We start from the raw sequence: 14,833 nt of genomic DNA on the forward strand, positions 1-14,833 counted from the left end.
GATTGTGCCTCAGCTTTCTCTCGGGTGTTCCTGGTTCTGATTCCTCTAAATACGAAATTCGCTGGGGCAAGGGCTATATCTTGTTATAACTACTTCCTGAAGGAGGAAGGGAAGGGAAGGAAGGGAATTCGGGCCATCTGTAACCCAGAAAGCAAGGAGATGGGAGGTCAGTGGGCAGTTCTGTACAAGGGTGTGGGTAATGCAAGTAGCAAGCTACTCTACTTGCGCACAAATTTATTTATACCTGCCCCTCCTTCCAGAGAGGGTTTGAGGTGGCTTACAAAAATACACGTAATACAAGGTAAAAAACAAGTCGGTGAGAAAATCAGGACGAGGGGAAAAATAAGAGTAGGAAAAATAAGATCAAGTCGTTTTGTTAGAAGTGGGCCAAAAAGTTGGCCAAGTTTTCCCACAGCCTCTCGAGGCAGAAGTCCGTCTCCCTTCCCCACCTCCCTCAGGGACCGCCACAGGCCACAAGTCACAAGCAAAAGGCAAGAGCTGCCCCAGGTTGGCTGCGTCCAGGGAAGGGGCCTACCAGGACCCTTCCCACGCCTCCCGGCCATCAGCCCCGGGCCTAGCAGCGCGGGCGGCCTCGGAGAGGGCCGTGTCTAGGGGCGCCGAGGTTCCGTGAGGGCTATCCCTGGGCCAGGCGTGGAGGCCCGGGTTGCTGGCGGGGAGCTGTGACCTGGGGGGAGTAGGGCCACAACCGAAGGGCCATTCTTCCACTCAACGCTGCAAAGGTTCTCGAGCTAACTCAAGGCCTCCAGCCAACTCAACTCGCGGCCTACTAAGCGCGCGTTCCGCACGCAGGGCACAAAGATGGAGGGCGCAGCGCGCCTTCCACCCCGCCCCACCCCCACCCCCGGCTCCAGACAAAGGGGCAGGCCGCCCCTCCCCCAGCCTCTCCCAGGCTTTCCCCTCCACCCTCCTCTCCCCTCCGGCCGCCCTTCGGTGACTTCCTCTCCCCTCCAGGGGCAGCCTGGGCACTTCGCAGGAACTGCGTTTCACCTGGGCGCGGGGCGGGGAGCCAGCGCTTGGAGGGCGGTCTCCCGGCCCACCCCCAGCCCCGGCCGGCCCCAGGCCCGCGCCCTCCTCTTTGAACGCGCTCCGAGGGCCCCCAGCGCCTTCCCGCCCGGGCGCCCCCGCCCCCACCCGGCCGAGCACGTGCTGCCCCCGGCCCGGAGCGCCAGCCCGCCGCCCCGGGTGGGGGCTGGGCCCACTCCCGGCTCTGCTCCCCACCCCCACCGGAAACATTCCTGAAACATTCCTGAAAGTAGGAGGCCCGGCCCCTCCGGTTCCCCACCCCGCCTCCACTCCGGGCTCAGGGTTTTCCTGGCGTCCCCCCTCCATCGGCGGCTCGCCCCCTGAGGAGGGGGCTGGGCCGGGGCCTCGGCCGGCCGCGGAGGAAGAAGGGGAGCAAAGAAAAACATGAGTCACAGCCGTGTGTCACTGGGCCGCATTGCATTTCCCTGCATCACGGGAGGTGTGGAAGGCCGCCTCAGGGACGAGGGGCGGGGAGGTGCGCCCGAGAAGGCCCCGGGCCCGGCCTGCAGGGCGCGCCGCTCTGACAGCGCCCTTTCTTCTCCCACCGCCCTCCCCGCCATCTTTTCACTTTGGCTTCCTTCTTCTACGTGCAACAAGTCTTTGTTGCGCCTGGCGCCGGGCGGGCCAAGCGTGGCGGGTATGGCTTGCGTAGACCCAGTCCCTGCCCTCAAAGTGCTTCCAGGCGACCACTGAATCACGCTTTCTTATTTTTCTTAAAAGTCACGGCGGAGAGGACCAGGTCACAAAGTGGAAACGCACGTCTCCAAAACATCATCCGAGTCACCTAAAGGAATGAAGCCTCCCTCAGGTTTACCTGCAAGCGAGCCAATCGTTTGTTTCCTTTGGAGGCTGCACCTTGATTACGGCTCACTCGCGGCCATTAATAAACGAAAAGTCTGGATTTCACAAGTTTCACGTTTGAATTTCACAAGACTTGAATTTCACCAGTCAGCCACACGCACGTTGGCACTAAAATGCACATGCTGACACCTGTCCGCCCAGGGGAAATCTACGAGCCGTGTATCTGGGCGCAGGGGGCGGCGGGTAGGCCGCGGAATTCTCTCACAGGCGCGTTTCTCTCCACCCCCTCCCGCCCGCGCGGACCCCGCAGGCATGAACGCCCGCCCACATCCAACGCGCCCCGCGGGCGTCAGGCCCACACGCCCGGAAGGCCCCTAGAGGTGACTCTCCCGGGGACCCCCTTGCTGGATGTAAAGATGCCCTCCTCCCCCTCCCCCGCGAAAAGCTCCCTGGTGATCCCTCTGTGCACCTTCCCGTGTCTCCCGGCCCGGGACAGTGGGGAGTGGGCCGTCGCCTCAGATTCCCAGCCCAGGCCTCCCGCGCGCCCGCCCCCAGGCACCCGGCACCGCACGCCCCTCCCCGTAGTCAGCACCCACCCGCGCGGCGGCGGCGGCTGGCGGGCGGCCGCCCTTTTAAATCCCCGGGCTCATTTGCATGGCCCCGCCCCCCACAGTGACACGGCTGGCGCGGGCGGGCCCGTCCCCCCTGCCCCTGGGTCGCTCTTTTTAAGCTCCCCTGAGCCGGGGCTGCGCTCCTCTAATTGGGACTCCGAGCCCGGGCTATTTCTGGCGCTGGCGCGGCTCCAAGAAGGCGTGAGTTCGCGGCCCCTCCGGTGGCTTCTTTTTTTTTTATATCTATCATTTAATTAAATTATTTATTTATTGAGGCCGCGCACGGGCCGTGCCTAGCTTCCTGCCCCTCGCCATCCTTCGGGGGAGGGTGAATATTTTTGTCCCCCCGCCTGGATGTGACAGATAAATACCCCGTGGGGGCCTGGGCGGCGAGCACGCGGCGGCGGCGGTCTCTGAGCGCCTCTGCTCTCTCTCCCGGTTTCAGATCCGCATTTGCTACCAGCGGCGGCGGCGGCGGCGGAGCCAGGCCGGTCTTCAGCGCCCAGCACCGTCGCTCCCGGCAGCCCGGAGCGCGCACCGCAGGCCGGCGGCCGAGCTCGCGGTGAGTCGTCCCCGGGGCCCGCGGCGGCGGCGGCGGAGGGGGGCGCCCGCGCCCCCGCCTGCACGCCGCCCCTCCTGCAAGCCGCCCAGGGCTGCAGCGCGCGCCTCCGGCTTTATTCCCAGGCCGGGGCTGCGCGAGCCGCCGGCGGGGGAGGGCCGCGCGGCGCGGGGGCGGGCGGCGGGGCCCGGCGGCGCGGGGAGGGCGCCCGCACCCCTTCCCCCGCGCCGCGGGCGCCCTGCGGGGGGCGGGGACCCGGGAAAGGCGCGCGGTGGGGGAGGGGGCGCGCGGCTGCGGCGAGCGCGAGTTGTGCACCCGGCGGAGCCCGGTGCACCTCGCGCGGCCGCCGCTCCCGCCGGAGCCCGAGCCGGGGCCCGGGGTGTGGGGGGCGGGGAGAGGAACAGGCTGCGGCGCAGCAGGCGGGTGGGGGGCCGGGCGCCCCCCGCAGCCTGGGGAAGTTCTAGAAGTGAGGGGGATGGGCAGGAACCCCGCAATTCGGCCCCGTTCCCGCTCGGCCTTTTTCCTGGTGCCCCCCCCCCCCCCCACGCAGATGAGGCCGAATCGCGGGCCTGGGTTTGGGGCTTCACCCGGACCCCACCTCTGGCCGGGCCCGCGCCTCTTCAGCCCCCAGGGCCGGGCCTGCCCTCCGCCCCCACAAACAGGTTTCTCTGCTTTGCAGGGCTCTGTTGGAACTAGTCCCTTTGACTCCCCGTTTCAATTTTTTTTTTTTCTGGGGCTTTATTTTGCGGGGAGGGCGCGGAGGGAGGTGTCTTTCTTCCTCTGCCCCGCGCCCGCGCGCGCCAGGTTTCCTGCCCCAAGGCGGGCTTGGGTGCCCCCTCTGGCAGGAAGTGGGGCCGGGTGCACCCGCGTGGCGGTGCATGCGGTCGGGGTGCACCAGTTTCCCGCGCCTGCAAGAGCAGCCTGTGCCCCTCCCCCCGTGCGCTCTGGCCCCTGGTCCCGCCGGCCGACCTGCAACGGCCCGGCGCAGACACTTGCAGAGTCACCCTGGGGCCGGGTCTGGAGCAGGGGGCGACAGGGACTTAACCATTCTCTAGGCGGGTAGGGAAAGTGGCGGGCTAGAGGGGTCGCCAGGAACCTACTGTATCCTGCTTGCCTACTTGCTGTGTGACCTTGGGCAACTCTTCAGGCCTCTCTGGGCTACTTTTTTTTCCAGAAAACAAGGGAGCGCCATGAGAATTTCCTAGGGTCGTTCTTGTAGATTCCCTAAGACTTTGTGGAATACACATTGCGCACCCGATGTATGGAGAGGGACAAGCTTGAGGCCCAGAAGGGCTTATTACAAACTGAAGGATTGAGGTCGGGCCCTAAACATGGCTTCGCCCAGCTAGGCCTCTGATTTTCAGAAACAGGTGGAAGAGACAAGCATTTGTTGGTCTCACCAGAGAGGGCCTCAGGCCTTCATTCAGTTCCTGGAGGCCTGGATTGGGAGGGGGGTGGTTGGAGAATGGATTAAAGGGTCCCCAGTAGCAAAAAGTGGGGGGAAGCACCAGATGATGCAAGAACTTCCCCCAGAGACCCACCAGGATTCCCAGGCCTGCTGGGCCCAGGCTTTCTGGGATTAGGGGCTGGCTTGGCCCAACTGGAACCCCCTCTGTGAGGGGGCCTTCAACAGACCTCATGTGAGGTCAGCACTCATTTAGGCTGATTAATTTTGATGTTTAGTTTGAAGGGGAACCTGTGGTGTAATATAAGATTCTAATCACTGGCTGTAATTACAGAGCAGGCCAAGCCACTAATGACGGAGCAGGATAAATCACCAACCACCTTGTTTAAAAGGGTCTTCAAGTCTGAAATATTATAAAATAGAATAATTACCAGACAAAGTCTCGCCGTCTGGAGAATCTTGATGCTTGGGGATGGGGGCCTCCAGTCCTCCAAAAGTCCCTAGTTTGCAAAAAACATTTCCTCCCCGCCCTCATCGAGTTAAAATTGGAAATCGTCTGAAAATCGGAAAAAAGGGAAAGAGAAGTCATTTTCAAATGTTCTAGTTTTCGTTTTGATTGGAGTGAGATTTCCCATTGTTTACACATTTCAGCCATCATCTGGTTTGATCTTGCGTCAGTCTGGAGAAGCAGGCGGTTGAGGTGGATGTCTTACCATTACCCCCATTTTACAGATGGCAGGTCTTTTAGAAGTGAGGCCGCTTGGGCCCACCCTTTGCCAAGTGCAACCAGGGATTGGTTACCCGGAAGGTGTAGAGCCATAGGTCTCCCAGGTTGAGTATCTTTAACTGGGAAGACAGACGGGGTGGAGCACCCTCACTGTCTTTTAAGCTTCTGGAAGAGGCTCCCAGATGAAGGGGGCAAATGCCGCAAGCAGTGGGAAGTTTTAGGTAAACTGAAAATTGGTGGGGCTGATTAAACACAAAACGGCCTGTATATAAGAAGAGGAAAGATGCTAGAAGAGAACCAAGAAGCTTTGGAGGACTGACGACCAGCTCTGCCCAGGCTGGGGGAGTGGGGCATGGGGGAGGGCAGCTAGCATCTGTTCTGAAGGATCCATCTCAGTGCAGAATTCCTGCCCCTCCCGAAAGCAGGCATCAAAGGGGACAATCTCATTTGGCTCCAGGTGGACGGGGGTGGAAGAGGAGACCCACCTTTCAGCTTTAGGTTTCTTTTCCGCCCCCGTGCGATTTCAGCCCACTTCCCCTTCCCAGACTTCCCATCCTTGAGTCCCCAAGGCTCTATCCGGAGAGAGAGCTAGTGGGGTGGGCACCATCCCTGGCTGGGTGATTGGTACAGAGTATCAAGCTTGGCCTTGGTAGCGCCTGGTCCCGAGGCTTGGGCCAAGGCAGGTGGGCCAGGGACTGATGCCCACGGCTGCCAGATGGAAGCCCAAGGCTTATTCTCTGCTTACCTTTCCTCCCCTGTTGCCTGTGAGCCACTCAGGCTTGGCTTTCTCTTAAGAGAAGGGGCGGCTGGCTAGAGAAGGGACCCCCGGCAGTGTGAGGATCCCCCCACCTCATCCACACCTTTGCCCTGGTGACCTCACCCACAGCCACATCTGAGCCTGCTGTGCCTCTTGGGCCTGGGCCCTGTGGGGGTGGCAGGACAACAAAGTGCCCTTCTGAGCAGGAGATAAGGAGCTGATTAGAGCCAACGGCTCGACCCCACCCTGTAGCAACATGCTGGGGCTGGGCGGACCCCCACCCCCACCAGCCTAAGCAGGGTGGGGATCCTGGATCCCCGGGAGCAGGCAGGGTCCTACAGGCAGGCCACCTTGAAGGTGGGAGTGGTGAAGGGGGTAGGAGGTGGCCGAAGCAAAATGTTGTGTTTAAAACGACTCCTCCTGCTTTTCTAGCATCCCAGCCATCGCTCCTCCACCTGCTCCAGAGAGAAGGGAAGATGAGCGAGTCGAGCTCGAAGTCCAGCCAGCCCTTGGCCTCCAAGCAGGAAAAGGACGGCACTGAGAAGCGGGGTCGGGGCAGGCCGCGCAAGCAGCCTCCGGTGAGTCCCGGGACGGCGCTGGTAGGGAGTCAGGTGGGTGTCCGAACCTTTGCCTCGGTTTACCCCTTTGGGCTAGGGAGGTGCCAAGTGAAAACTGGAACGGGTGCAGGATCCTTGCTCAGTGTGTGTGTCCTCCAACGTGCACCCGGCGCATGCCCACCCTGGCCCGTTGCTGAGACCCCAGGAGAGAAGTGGGGGCTGAGGAATCTGAGTGAACTCTGAGCCCTTGCCGGCCGATCCAAGCCAGAAGCGACCTTGCAGTCACACAGGCGAGAGCTCGCACTCTGGTGAACTACCCACCCTTGACTTCCAGTCTGTTGCGGACCAATGCGTTGATAAAACACAGAAAAGAGGAGTTACGTGTCTATAGAAGTTCACGTTTTCAGTCCCGAGATTTCGTTGTACAGGCTATTCTGTCAGTTGGCCGTGAAAGTTTACGAATACCTGTCAATTTCTGTACTTCCTCATCCCAGGCCTGTAACAAAAAAATCCTGGGCCAGCATCTATCCATGGGCCTCCCTTAGAGTGGCCCTAGGCCAGGCTCTGGCTCTGTAAAAGGAAAACTGAAGCCCAAGAACTTGAAAATGTGGGGGAGTTGGTGAGAGAGTAACCCTCAACCCTGGCTGGTGCTGTCCCCTGCTGAGGTCTCCCGGGGTTAGAAGGCCAGCTTGGCCTTTTGGGGGCCCCCTGCCCTGTGGTGGAGATCTTGGATTCTCTCACAGGGGCAGTAACTGGTGAGGCCCAGCTCACTTCCCTTTCCCCAGGAAGAGGAAAGGGATTGAGGGCAACCCTTGCCCTTTATACCGTGGGCCTCGGCTTCCGCATCTGTAGGTTGAAGAGTGCTGTCTGTACTGACTCTTTAGGGAGATAATGAGCCGTGGGGAGTCTGAGTGGTGGGATTCAGCTGCCTCTTTCAGAGGCCACAGTGTGTGGAGGGAAGTCAGTCTGGTTCCCTTGGTCTCCACCTGGAGCCAGTTAGCTGGGGTCCAGGGGGGTGTCTGAGAAGGAGTGTTGGGCTACTGGACCATAGTTCTAAACAGCCTATGAGCAGTCCCCCCGAAACCATAGCTGACCTGCCTTCACTGCCCAGCTTCTATGCATTATGCAGCAGCTTTTTTATCCTGTCAGGCTTATTAAAATTTCAGCGGCAACCACGGCCGGGATCTCTGTTTCTGACATCCGGGCATCATTCCTGCTCTGGGAGGCAGCCTAGAGGGAGTCCAGTTTGCGGGTGGAGGCTGGAGGCTCCCTCCACTGTCGCGGGGCCTCCTTTCCCCTTCCGCGTCCTCCACAGTCTCCAGCCTGTGTCGTCGGAGGGGGTGGGCAGCAGTCTTGGCCCAGTGCTAGGCGTTCCCACATCCTTCCTTTACTTTTCCTGATGCCTCGCGAGGTGAGTGTGGTCACCATTTACAGTTGAGGAAACTGAGGCCCAGGCATTCTGTGTCTTGCCCAAGAGCTTAGAGCCCTTCGGTGGCAGAGCTCCCTGACAGTGTCTTTCTTCTCCGGTGACACCTTTCCCTTTTCTGGTGTCTTGTCACTTTGTTGTCATAGGGCAGCATGGGAGGGGCTTTGCGAAAGACGGTCAGAGTCAGAACCTGCATCACGAGGGCTTGCCCGCCATGGTTCCTGTGGATTTCTGGGTCGGGGTGATGGCTTGCTGACTCAGTCTTGCTGGGGCATGGGAGAGAGCTGTGTCTTTTGAAAGGGGCAGGACAAGTGGCATCTGTGTCCCTGATGACCCCATCTGTCTTTGCAGAAGGAACCCAGCGAAGTGCCAACACCTAAGAGACCTCGGGGCCGACCAAAGGGGAGCAAAAACAAGGGTGCTGCCAAGACCCGGGTAAGGACGAAGGAAGAGGGCCCTGTCCCCGTGGCCGCGGCTGTGGGGGGCTCTGGGAAGGGCCTGTACCCTGCCCCCTCTTCCCTGGCATGTGGGTGGCAGGGGGAGTCTTTGCGAATTGGGGGAAAGCAGGGTGATGATCGAGGTCTTCCTTCCGGGGACTTGGTCCTGCCCAGGACAATGGGGAGGTCAAGTCAGAAGTCCTGCGGCTTTCCTCATCCGGAGAAGGGAGAGTCAGGAAGAGCGAAGGATCAGCAGCACCAGTCCCTGGGCTGAGAGTGTTTCCTTCCATTCCGGGGTCCCCTGGGTCCCGAGGGAGTGGGGTTAAGCAGGGAAGGCCAGATTCACAGTGGCATCAGCCTCTCGGAGCAGTTGTTTTGTTTTTTATTTTATTTTTTCTGAGACACGACTCATATCCTCTGAGTCATGGGTGGAGGAGGGAGTGGGGGGCGTGTGTGTATATTGGGGGGGGTGGGCAGTGTGGCTGGCCAGTCATCACCAGCTGGACTCGGGTGGGCCTGCCGGGGTGACAGTCCTGGGCCGCCCTGAGCAGAGGTACGTAGTTCTGCTCCTCCCTGCTCTCCCTCACCATCGGGGCCCTGGTCATTTGGGGGAGCACTGTCAGGAACATTTTTGACTTAGTGGATCTTTTCTCGGACCATCTAGAAAACTACCACAACTCCAGGGAGGAAACCAAGGGGCAGACCCAAAAAACTGGTAGGTGAAGGCACAGCGGTGGTTTGGTTTTTCTGGGGAGGGTGTTGAGGTTGGGTGATGCCTGTTCCTCCTGGGCGCTCACCGTGGAAAGACGGCTCTGGCTGACCGGAGCCGGGCATGGTGGGACATCATCGCTCTATCCAGGCCTAGAGAGGGAAAGGGATTCTGGGTCCTGGCACCCAGCCCAGGGCTTTTCAAGGACTGTGTCCGTAGCAGTAAGGGGTCCCAGGTACAAACCAGATGGACCCCCGCCCTGGTGGGGGGTTGGGGCCGCCTCTCCTTCCCCTACTAGAACAGACTCAACTTTTAGGGAGAACTTGGAGGCCATCTAGTCCCCCCGGGCCCCCACCAGTAGAAATGAGGAAAGAGTGCTACCTGGGCATAGGGTGAGGTTTGTCCTTCACCTATCCATTTCTGAGTCCCCCACAAATAGCTGCTAATGGAAGAAGGTGGCCTGAGTCCGGAGGCTGCCCCTAAGGCCTAAACTGAAGTTACGGCCACCCCAGCCTTAATCTTCTGGCCCTTTTCTACCCCAAACCTGCTCCCTTAACTCCCTGAGGCCTTCATTCCTCGAGCTGAGCCACCACCAGGGTGAGGAGGGGGGTCAGAGGGTGCTGGCCGGGCCCCAGGAGTGAGTAACAGGAAACAAGTTGTTTTGGAGTTTGTGCCTGGCACGGGGGCCGCAGGCCCGTGTGGTGTCCCGACATTCCCGCCCAGTGAGTGAGCCCCGGCGGCACACACTTCCCCTTCCTCCCCGCCCTGGCCTGGGGTCAGTCAGCGGCCCAGCTCCCCAGCCCAGCAGCTGCCCCTGCGGGCCAAGGCCACCTGGTTCCCCTGCGCTGCACCCAGCAGGGGGGGCTCACGCACCCTGCAGCCGCACCTTCCCCGGTCCTCTCCCTGGGCCCCTCTCCCTTCCCCTCCTCCAGAAAGCCCGGTAGTGACTTCCTCACTGCCTTGAGCTCGGGGCTGCACTGAGCTGTGCGGGTCCCCCCACCCTGCACCCACCACGGGCCCCAGGGCCAAGGGGGGCTGGCTCTGTGTGAGAGCAGCGTGTGTGTGGGTTTTTTCCCTCCCTTTAAATTCTTCCTTTTTTATGAATGAAACTGGGCCGTGGAGGTTGCTGAGTCACTCACACACTCAGCCCTGACTCATCCCCCTTCTGGAGAGCCAGGGAGCACAGAGAGGGGTGGGGGCAATCTTGGCCTGTGCCCCTTCCCCCCCGAGTGGGAGGGGGGCAGGCCTGGCACTCTTGCTGACTGCCCTGCCCACCTCACAGGAGAAGGAGGAAGAAGAGGGCATCTCGCAGGAGTCCTCCGAGGAGGAGCAGTGACCGCGCCGTGCCGCCTGCTCCTTCACCGGGGAGCAGTTTCCTTCTGGGACTGGACAGCTCCGCTCCGCTCCCACCGCCCCCGCCCCTCCCCCCAGGCCCACGCGTCACCGCCACCTACCTGTGCCCTCACCACCACACTACACAGCACACCAGCCGCTGCGGGGCCCCGAGGCCTGAGTGGGGAGCAGTTTCCTTTGGTCTAGGTTTCCAGCGACCCCTCACCCATGCGCACATTTGCCCTTCCAGACAAAGCCGACTTCCCGCCTCGCCGCACCCTGCCCCTGCTGCGTCCCCACGCTCAGTGGTTGGGGACATTGCTGACTGGGCTCTTGGTATGGGGGTCCCCTCTGCTTCCCCACTCTTCCTTCTGGCTTCCCACTAAGGGGCCTGGGAGGGCTCCCCTGGCCTTAAAAGGGGCCATGCCCCATCTCATTCTGATCTGCCCCACTCCACAGCACTGGCAGCAGCAGGTACGGCCAGTGGGGAGGGGTGCTCAGCCCCAAGATGCGCCCACCCAGCCTGTGTCTCACCAGGTGCGGCTCACGCCCACTTTTCTTCCTTCCCACCTTGCTTAGTCCTTGCTCGAGGTCGGACAGCCCCGTTTGGGGCACAGGAAGGAAGGCAGGAGGGGTCTGAGCCCCCTACCCTCTCCAAACGGGCTCCAGCCCACCTCACCGCCACCCTGGAATCTATTGCAGTGAGGGAAATTCGGTCACCCTTTATCCAGGAGGCCCAGGTTCCCTGTGGCAGCCACCTAAGGTGGGCTGGAGCCACTGCCCAACCCTATCTGCTTCTACCCTAGGCCTCAGTTTCCCCTTTCCTCACACGGGGCACTAATAACAAGGAGCTAGCCTTGCCCACTCCCACCCTTCTGCTCCTCCCCACCCCCCAAGGTTCTGGTTCCATCTTTCCTCTGTTCACAAACTACCTCTGGACAGTTGTGTTGTTTTTGTTCAATGTTTCCATTCTTAGACATCCGTCATTGCTGCTGCGACCAGCGCCAAATGTTCATCCTCATTGCCTCCTCCTGTTCTGCCCACATCCCCCTCCTCCAAGATGCTCTTAGGGGAAGGGGCCTGGGGCAGAGCAGGCTGGGTTACCGACCACCCCAGTCCCAGGGAAGGTGGGGGCCCTGCCCCTAGGATGCTGCAGCAGAGTGAGGAGTGGGGGGGGCCTGTATTGACCGACAAGGGTGTAGGGGCCACCTTTTCCCCCTGTTCTGCCGGGGAGGAGGTAGCCATTATTTGTCCCAGCCTGGGGCCCCCCCATCTGGTTTCCTATTTGCAGTTACTTGAATAAAAAAAATATCCTTTTCTGGACTGGAGTCTTCTCTGTGGTGGGCACCTGGGGTAGGAAGGCTGGAAACTAAGGATCTAGTTGTTGGGGGTGGCTTTCAAGGTGCTCTTCAGGCTGCGGGAGGCGGGGGGGGGGGGGGGGGGGGGGGGAGGACAAGCATTAGCTCCAGGGAAGGGTAACTTAAGCCTCTCGAAGAAATCGACCACACCCCTAGCCACAAAACATTTATTTACAAAATATATATACTGAATACTATACATTAGGCCCTGTCACCATGGAAACCAATCCAAAGCCGAGTCGGGGAGGGCTCAGAGAAAACGGTCTCCAACCACCCTTCCACCCCAGAAGGAAAAGCTTGTATTAGCCCCTTGGGAGTGGATGGTAGGCTCAGCCCACAAAGGCCGGAAGGCGGGTGGGGAGGGTTGGTTGTGAGGTGCTACTGGGTATGGATGGGAGGAGAGGAGACCCGGTACCCAGCAGGGGGAGCTGGGTGAGTGCAAATGGGAAGGCAAGCAGCAGGCTGCAGGCCCTGGGCACTCCCAAGACCCCATGGTTCTGGAGATCAGGGCAAGGGGGTCAGGTTAGGTCTTGACGTCCAGCAAGGGCATCCGCTTGTGCTGGAAGCCACTCTGCCAGCCGTGTACCACCTGTGAGGGAAGAGATCATGCCACCAGGCTGGGTTCCAGGGCAGAGGCCACGACACAGCCTCCGGGGCACCCCACACTGGTGGCGGCCCCAAATGGGGAGGGCCGAGGGCAGAAGCAGGTTCTTGTTTCAGGGGGAGTATGGGTGAGAACACAGACCTCTGCTGATTGTCCCTGTCCCCGGAGTGCTCACCTTGGGGTCTCCCACATCAGACAGTAGCTCCTGCTCAGCCTCATGTAGCTCCTCAGCAGGGTCGTAGCTGTACATGGGGAGCAGGTGATGGCGAAGCCGGTCCACTCTGGGGAGCAGGGGAGGGGGCTCAGCCCAGGGGGGTGCCCACTCCCTTCAAACACCTGACTGTCCAAGGCAGGGGCACTTGCAGTGGGTGCCTTTAGGGGCACACAAAGGTTCTAAGCATCCATGCCCGAATCTACAAGGGGCCCCTCTCCGGTGGGTAAGCCGCACGTGGGCAGGAAAACCTAACAATGGGGTGTAGGGAATTTCGGGCTTGTATAAGGATGGCTGAGGGGCCTCTCGACGCGTAGGCAGAGGAACCCAGATCCCAAGGGAAGAAACTGAAGCAGAATGCAGGAGAGGTAACAACAGGGCAGGGACACTCACCGCTTTTTCTTCTGGACATACATTACCTGTAACAGAGACACAGCACTGTGGAGGCTGCCGAGCGAGCCCAGGATGGCCCACAAGTGAGAGGGACCCACCTCTACCCCCTCCACTCCCAAAACAGCAGGACAGCTGAGACGATGTGTGCAGGCTGGCTCAGGCCCACCCAGCCCTGCCTTAGCAAAGGTGTGGGTGTATATGTGTGGATGTGGGGGCTCCTTACCACAGCCACCACCACCCCGACCAGGGTGATGAGGAAGAAAGGCCCCAACACATAGCCCACCATGGAGTCGCTGTTGGCCTGAGGGACATTGGGCACTGTAGTGTTACTCATGACATCAGCAGCCGGAGGGCTGGGTAGTCAGCATGGGCCGTAGTGCCTCGGGAGGGCGCCTCCACTGGGCTCCCTGGAGAGGAGGAAGGGAGGTTATCAATTTCAAGCTCTGGATCCCTCCCCAAGAGCAGTGATGTATCACAACTTAGGTCAGGCACCGGGACAAGGGATCCTCCAGGTCAGGGTGCTGGGTTTAACCCTCCAGTGACTCTCAGCAAATCCTGGGTTTGGAGGGCATCCAGGGGAGGCCCAGAGTCCCGCTCGGCTCCTACCCCCAAATCAGGGTGTGGCCCAGCTCAGGTGGTGGCCAACGTTTGCACATCTCAACTGGGAAAAGCTTAGACACAGGTTCCCAGGTCCTGCTCCAACCTCCTGGGACGCTGGGCTGCCAGCACCTATCCAGTGGAGCACAAAGGGGAGATTTGGTCCTGCACTGTGGCCTAGGGGGTGAGGGAGGAGCATCTGAAGGAGACTGCCTCCGTCCTGGTCCAGTCCCCACATTTTAGACTATGGGCTCTCCCTGTGCCCTCCCTGTCCCCGGTGTGACTGCAGACATACAGCCTGGATAGCCTCTCCCCCCATTGGTCTCATGTGCCAGGGTGGACACAAGTGGGCAGGGCTGCACTGTATCTGTGAGGTGATGTCACCTCCCTCTGGTCCCCACCCGGGGCTCCGCCCAGGTCCCTCCCCTCTTAGCGAGGGCTGACAGGCGGGAGGTGACAGGGTCAGCTCCCATCAACAGATGCAAGGAGATTGTCCATAGGCTCTTGCACGCAGACCCCAACGTCCCTGACCCCGCTTCGCCTGGGTCTCCACCGGAGGGCAAGGTACGAACTACCCGTCCCGGTGTCCGTTGGGGCACCGAGCTTGCCCAGTAGCATGCACACCGTCCCACGGTCGAGGGGACGTGCCGAGGTGGGGCGAGTATCAGGCCGCTCCGAGGATGCGGACCAGCATCGGCGAGTGGGAGGTAGTTCCCGCTGCGCTGGGCGGCTCAGGCCGGGGGAGGGAGGGAGGTTTGGGGAGCGGTGCGCAGAGGGGCCCGGGAATCCTAGAATCCCGGCACCCCGAGGCGTGGACCCGTCCGGGCGCTCTGCAGCCCATCCAACCCGTTCATGCCTTACCTCCCGCCGCTGTAGCCCGGACAGGAACGCCCTCGGTTGGCTCCCAGGCCCCGGAAGAGCCGGCAGGCGCGTGATCAAAGGACCCGGGGAAATGGGCGGGGCTTCAGTACAGGGGCGCAGCCAATCCAGTGGCCGAAGGCGGACGGCCCGGAGACGGCTAGAGCGGCCAATCCGGAGGCGGGGGGTGCGCGGTGCGAAGGCGGGGACGGCCCGGGTTGCAGGGTCCACCCCGCGGCAGCAGAGGGCAGCCGAGCGCTGCGCAGAAGGGGGAGGAGAGTGCGCGGGGAGGGGAGGGAAGGGGCGGGGCCGGGGCCGGGGCTGCTTCCCGGCGTCCCCCGGGGCGGGACCCCAGCCGAGCGCCCCCGCAGGGGAGCTCAGGTGGCCGGCGAAGGTGTGACGTCCGGCTTGCTCAAGCTTCTGGGTGGAGCTCCGGTGTAGGGCCAA

The 14,833-nt window shown here is 61.3% G+C and overlaps 2 protein-coding genes across 5 annotated transcripts; one reads left to right on the top strand and one right to left on the bottom strand.

Annotated features, from left to right (window-relative positions):
* The first annotated feature begins 2,504 nt into the window (after window positions 1–2,504).
* Window positions 2,505–11,688, top strand: HMGA1 (high mobility group AT-hook 1). Of its 2 annotated transcripts, none has more exons than XM_023253866.2 (6): window positions 2,505–2,657; window positions 2,902–3,018; window positions 6,337–6,515; window positions 8,239–8,322; window positions 8,989–9,039; window positions 10,316–11,688. In XM_023253866.2, exons 3-6 carry the CDS (start codon window positions 6,381–6,383, stop codon window positions 10,367–10,369), a joined length of 324 nt encoding a protein of 107 aa, XP_023109634.1. In that variant the 5' UTR covers window positions 2,505–2,657; window positions 2,902–3,018; window positions 6,337–6,380; the 3' UTR covers window positions 10,370–11,688. The 2 variants fall into 2 exon arrangements, with proteins under 2 accessions (XP_023109634.1, XP_023109635.1); XM_023253867.2 differs by having other exon boundaries at window positions 6,337–6,482.
* Window positions 11,689–11,876: 188 nt separating this feature from the next.
* On the bottom strand, window positions 11,877–14,547 carry SMIM29 (small integral membrane protein 29). Of its 3 annotated transcripts, none has more exons than XM_045057414.1 (5): window positions 14,390–14,547; window positions 13,215–13,338; window positions 12,932–12,957; window positions 12,503–12,608; window positions 11,877–12,312 (listed from the first exon to the last, which is right to left on the bottom strand). In XM_045057414.1, the coding sequence occupies exons 2-5, from the start codon at window positions 13,263–13,265 to the stop codon at window positions 12,247–12,249; spliced, it is 249 nt and encodes an 82-aa protein (XP_044913349.1). In that variant the 5' UTR covers window positions 13,266–13,338; window positions 14,390–14,547; the 3' UTR covers window positions 11,877–12,246. The 3 variants fall into 3 exon arrangements, with proteins under 3 accessions (XP_044913349.1, XP_044913348.1, XP_003986083.1); XM_045057413.1 differs by having other exon boundaries at window positions 12,503–12,569; window positions 13,155–13,338; XM_003986034.5 differs by having other exon boundaries at window positions 13,155–13,338.
* Between the last annotated feature and the right edge of the window lie 286 nt (window positions 14,548–14,833).

This window comes from Felis catus, chromosome B2 (genome assembly GCF_018350175.1).
Source record: "Felis catus isolate Fca126 chromosome B2, F.catus_Fca126_mat1.0, whole genome shotgun sequence".
In the NCBI taxonomy this organism is placed as follows: domain Eukaryota; kingdom Metazoa; phylum Chordata; class Mammalia; order Carnivora; family Felidae; genus Felis; species Felis catus.

Coding starts and splice junctions, on each gene's coding strand:
- HMGA1 (XM_023253866.2), top strand. CDS start 6,381: ATGAGCGAGTCGAGCTCGAAGTCCAGCCAGCCCTTGGCCTCCAAGCAG. Junction 8,323..8,988: donor AGGGTGCTGCCAAGACCCGG/GTAAGGACGAAG, acceptor CGGACCATCTAG/AAAACTACCACAACTCCAGG. Junction 9,040..10,315: donor GGGGCAGACCCAAAAAACTG/GTAGGTGAAGGC, acceptor CCCACCTCACAG/GAGAAGGAGGAAGAAGAGGG.
- SMIM29 (XM_003986034.5), bottom strand. CDS start 13,265: ATGAGTAACACTACAGTGCCCAATGTCCCTCAGGCCAACAGCGACTCC. Junction 12,609..12,931: donor TATGTCCAGAAGAAAAAGCG/GTGAGTGTCCCT, acceptor CCTGCTCCCCAG/AGTGGACCGGCTTCGCCATC. Junction 12,313..12,502: donor CTGATGTGGGAGACCCCAAG/GTGAGCACTCCG, acceptor CTTCCCTCACAG/GTGGTACACGGCTGGCAGAG.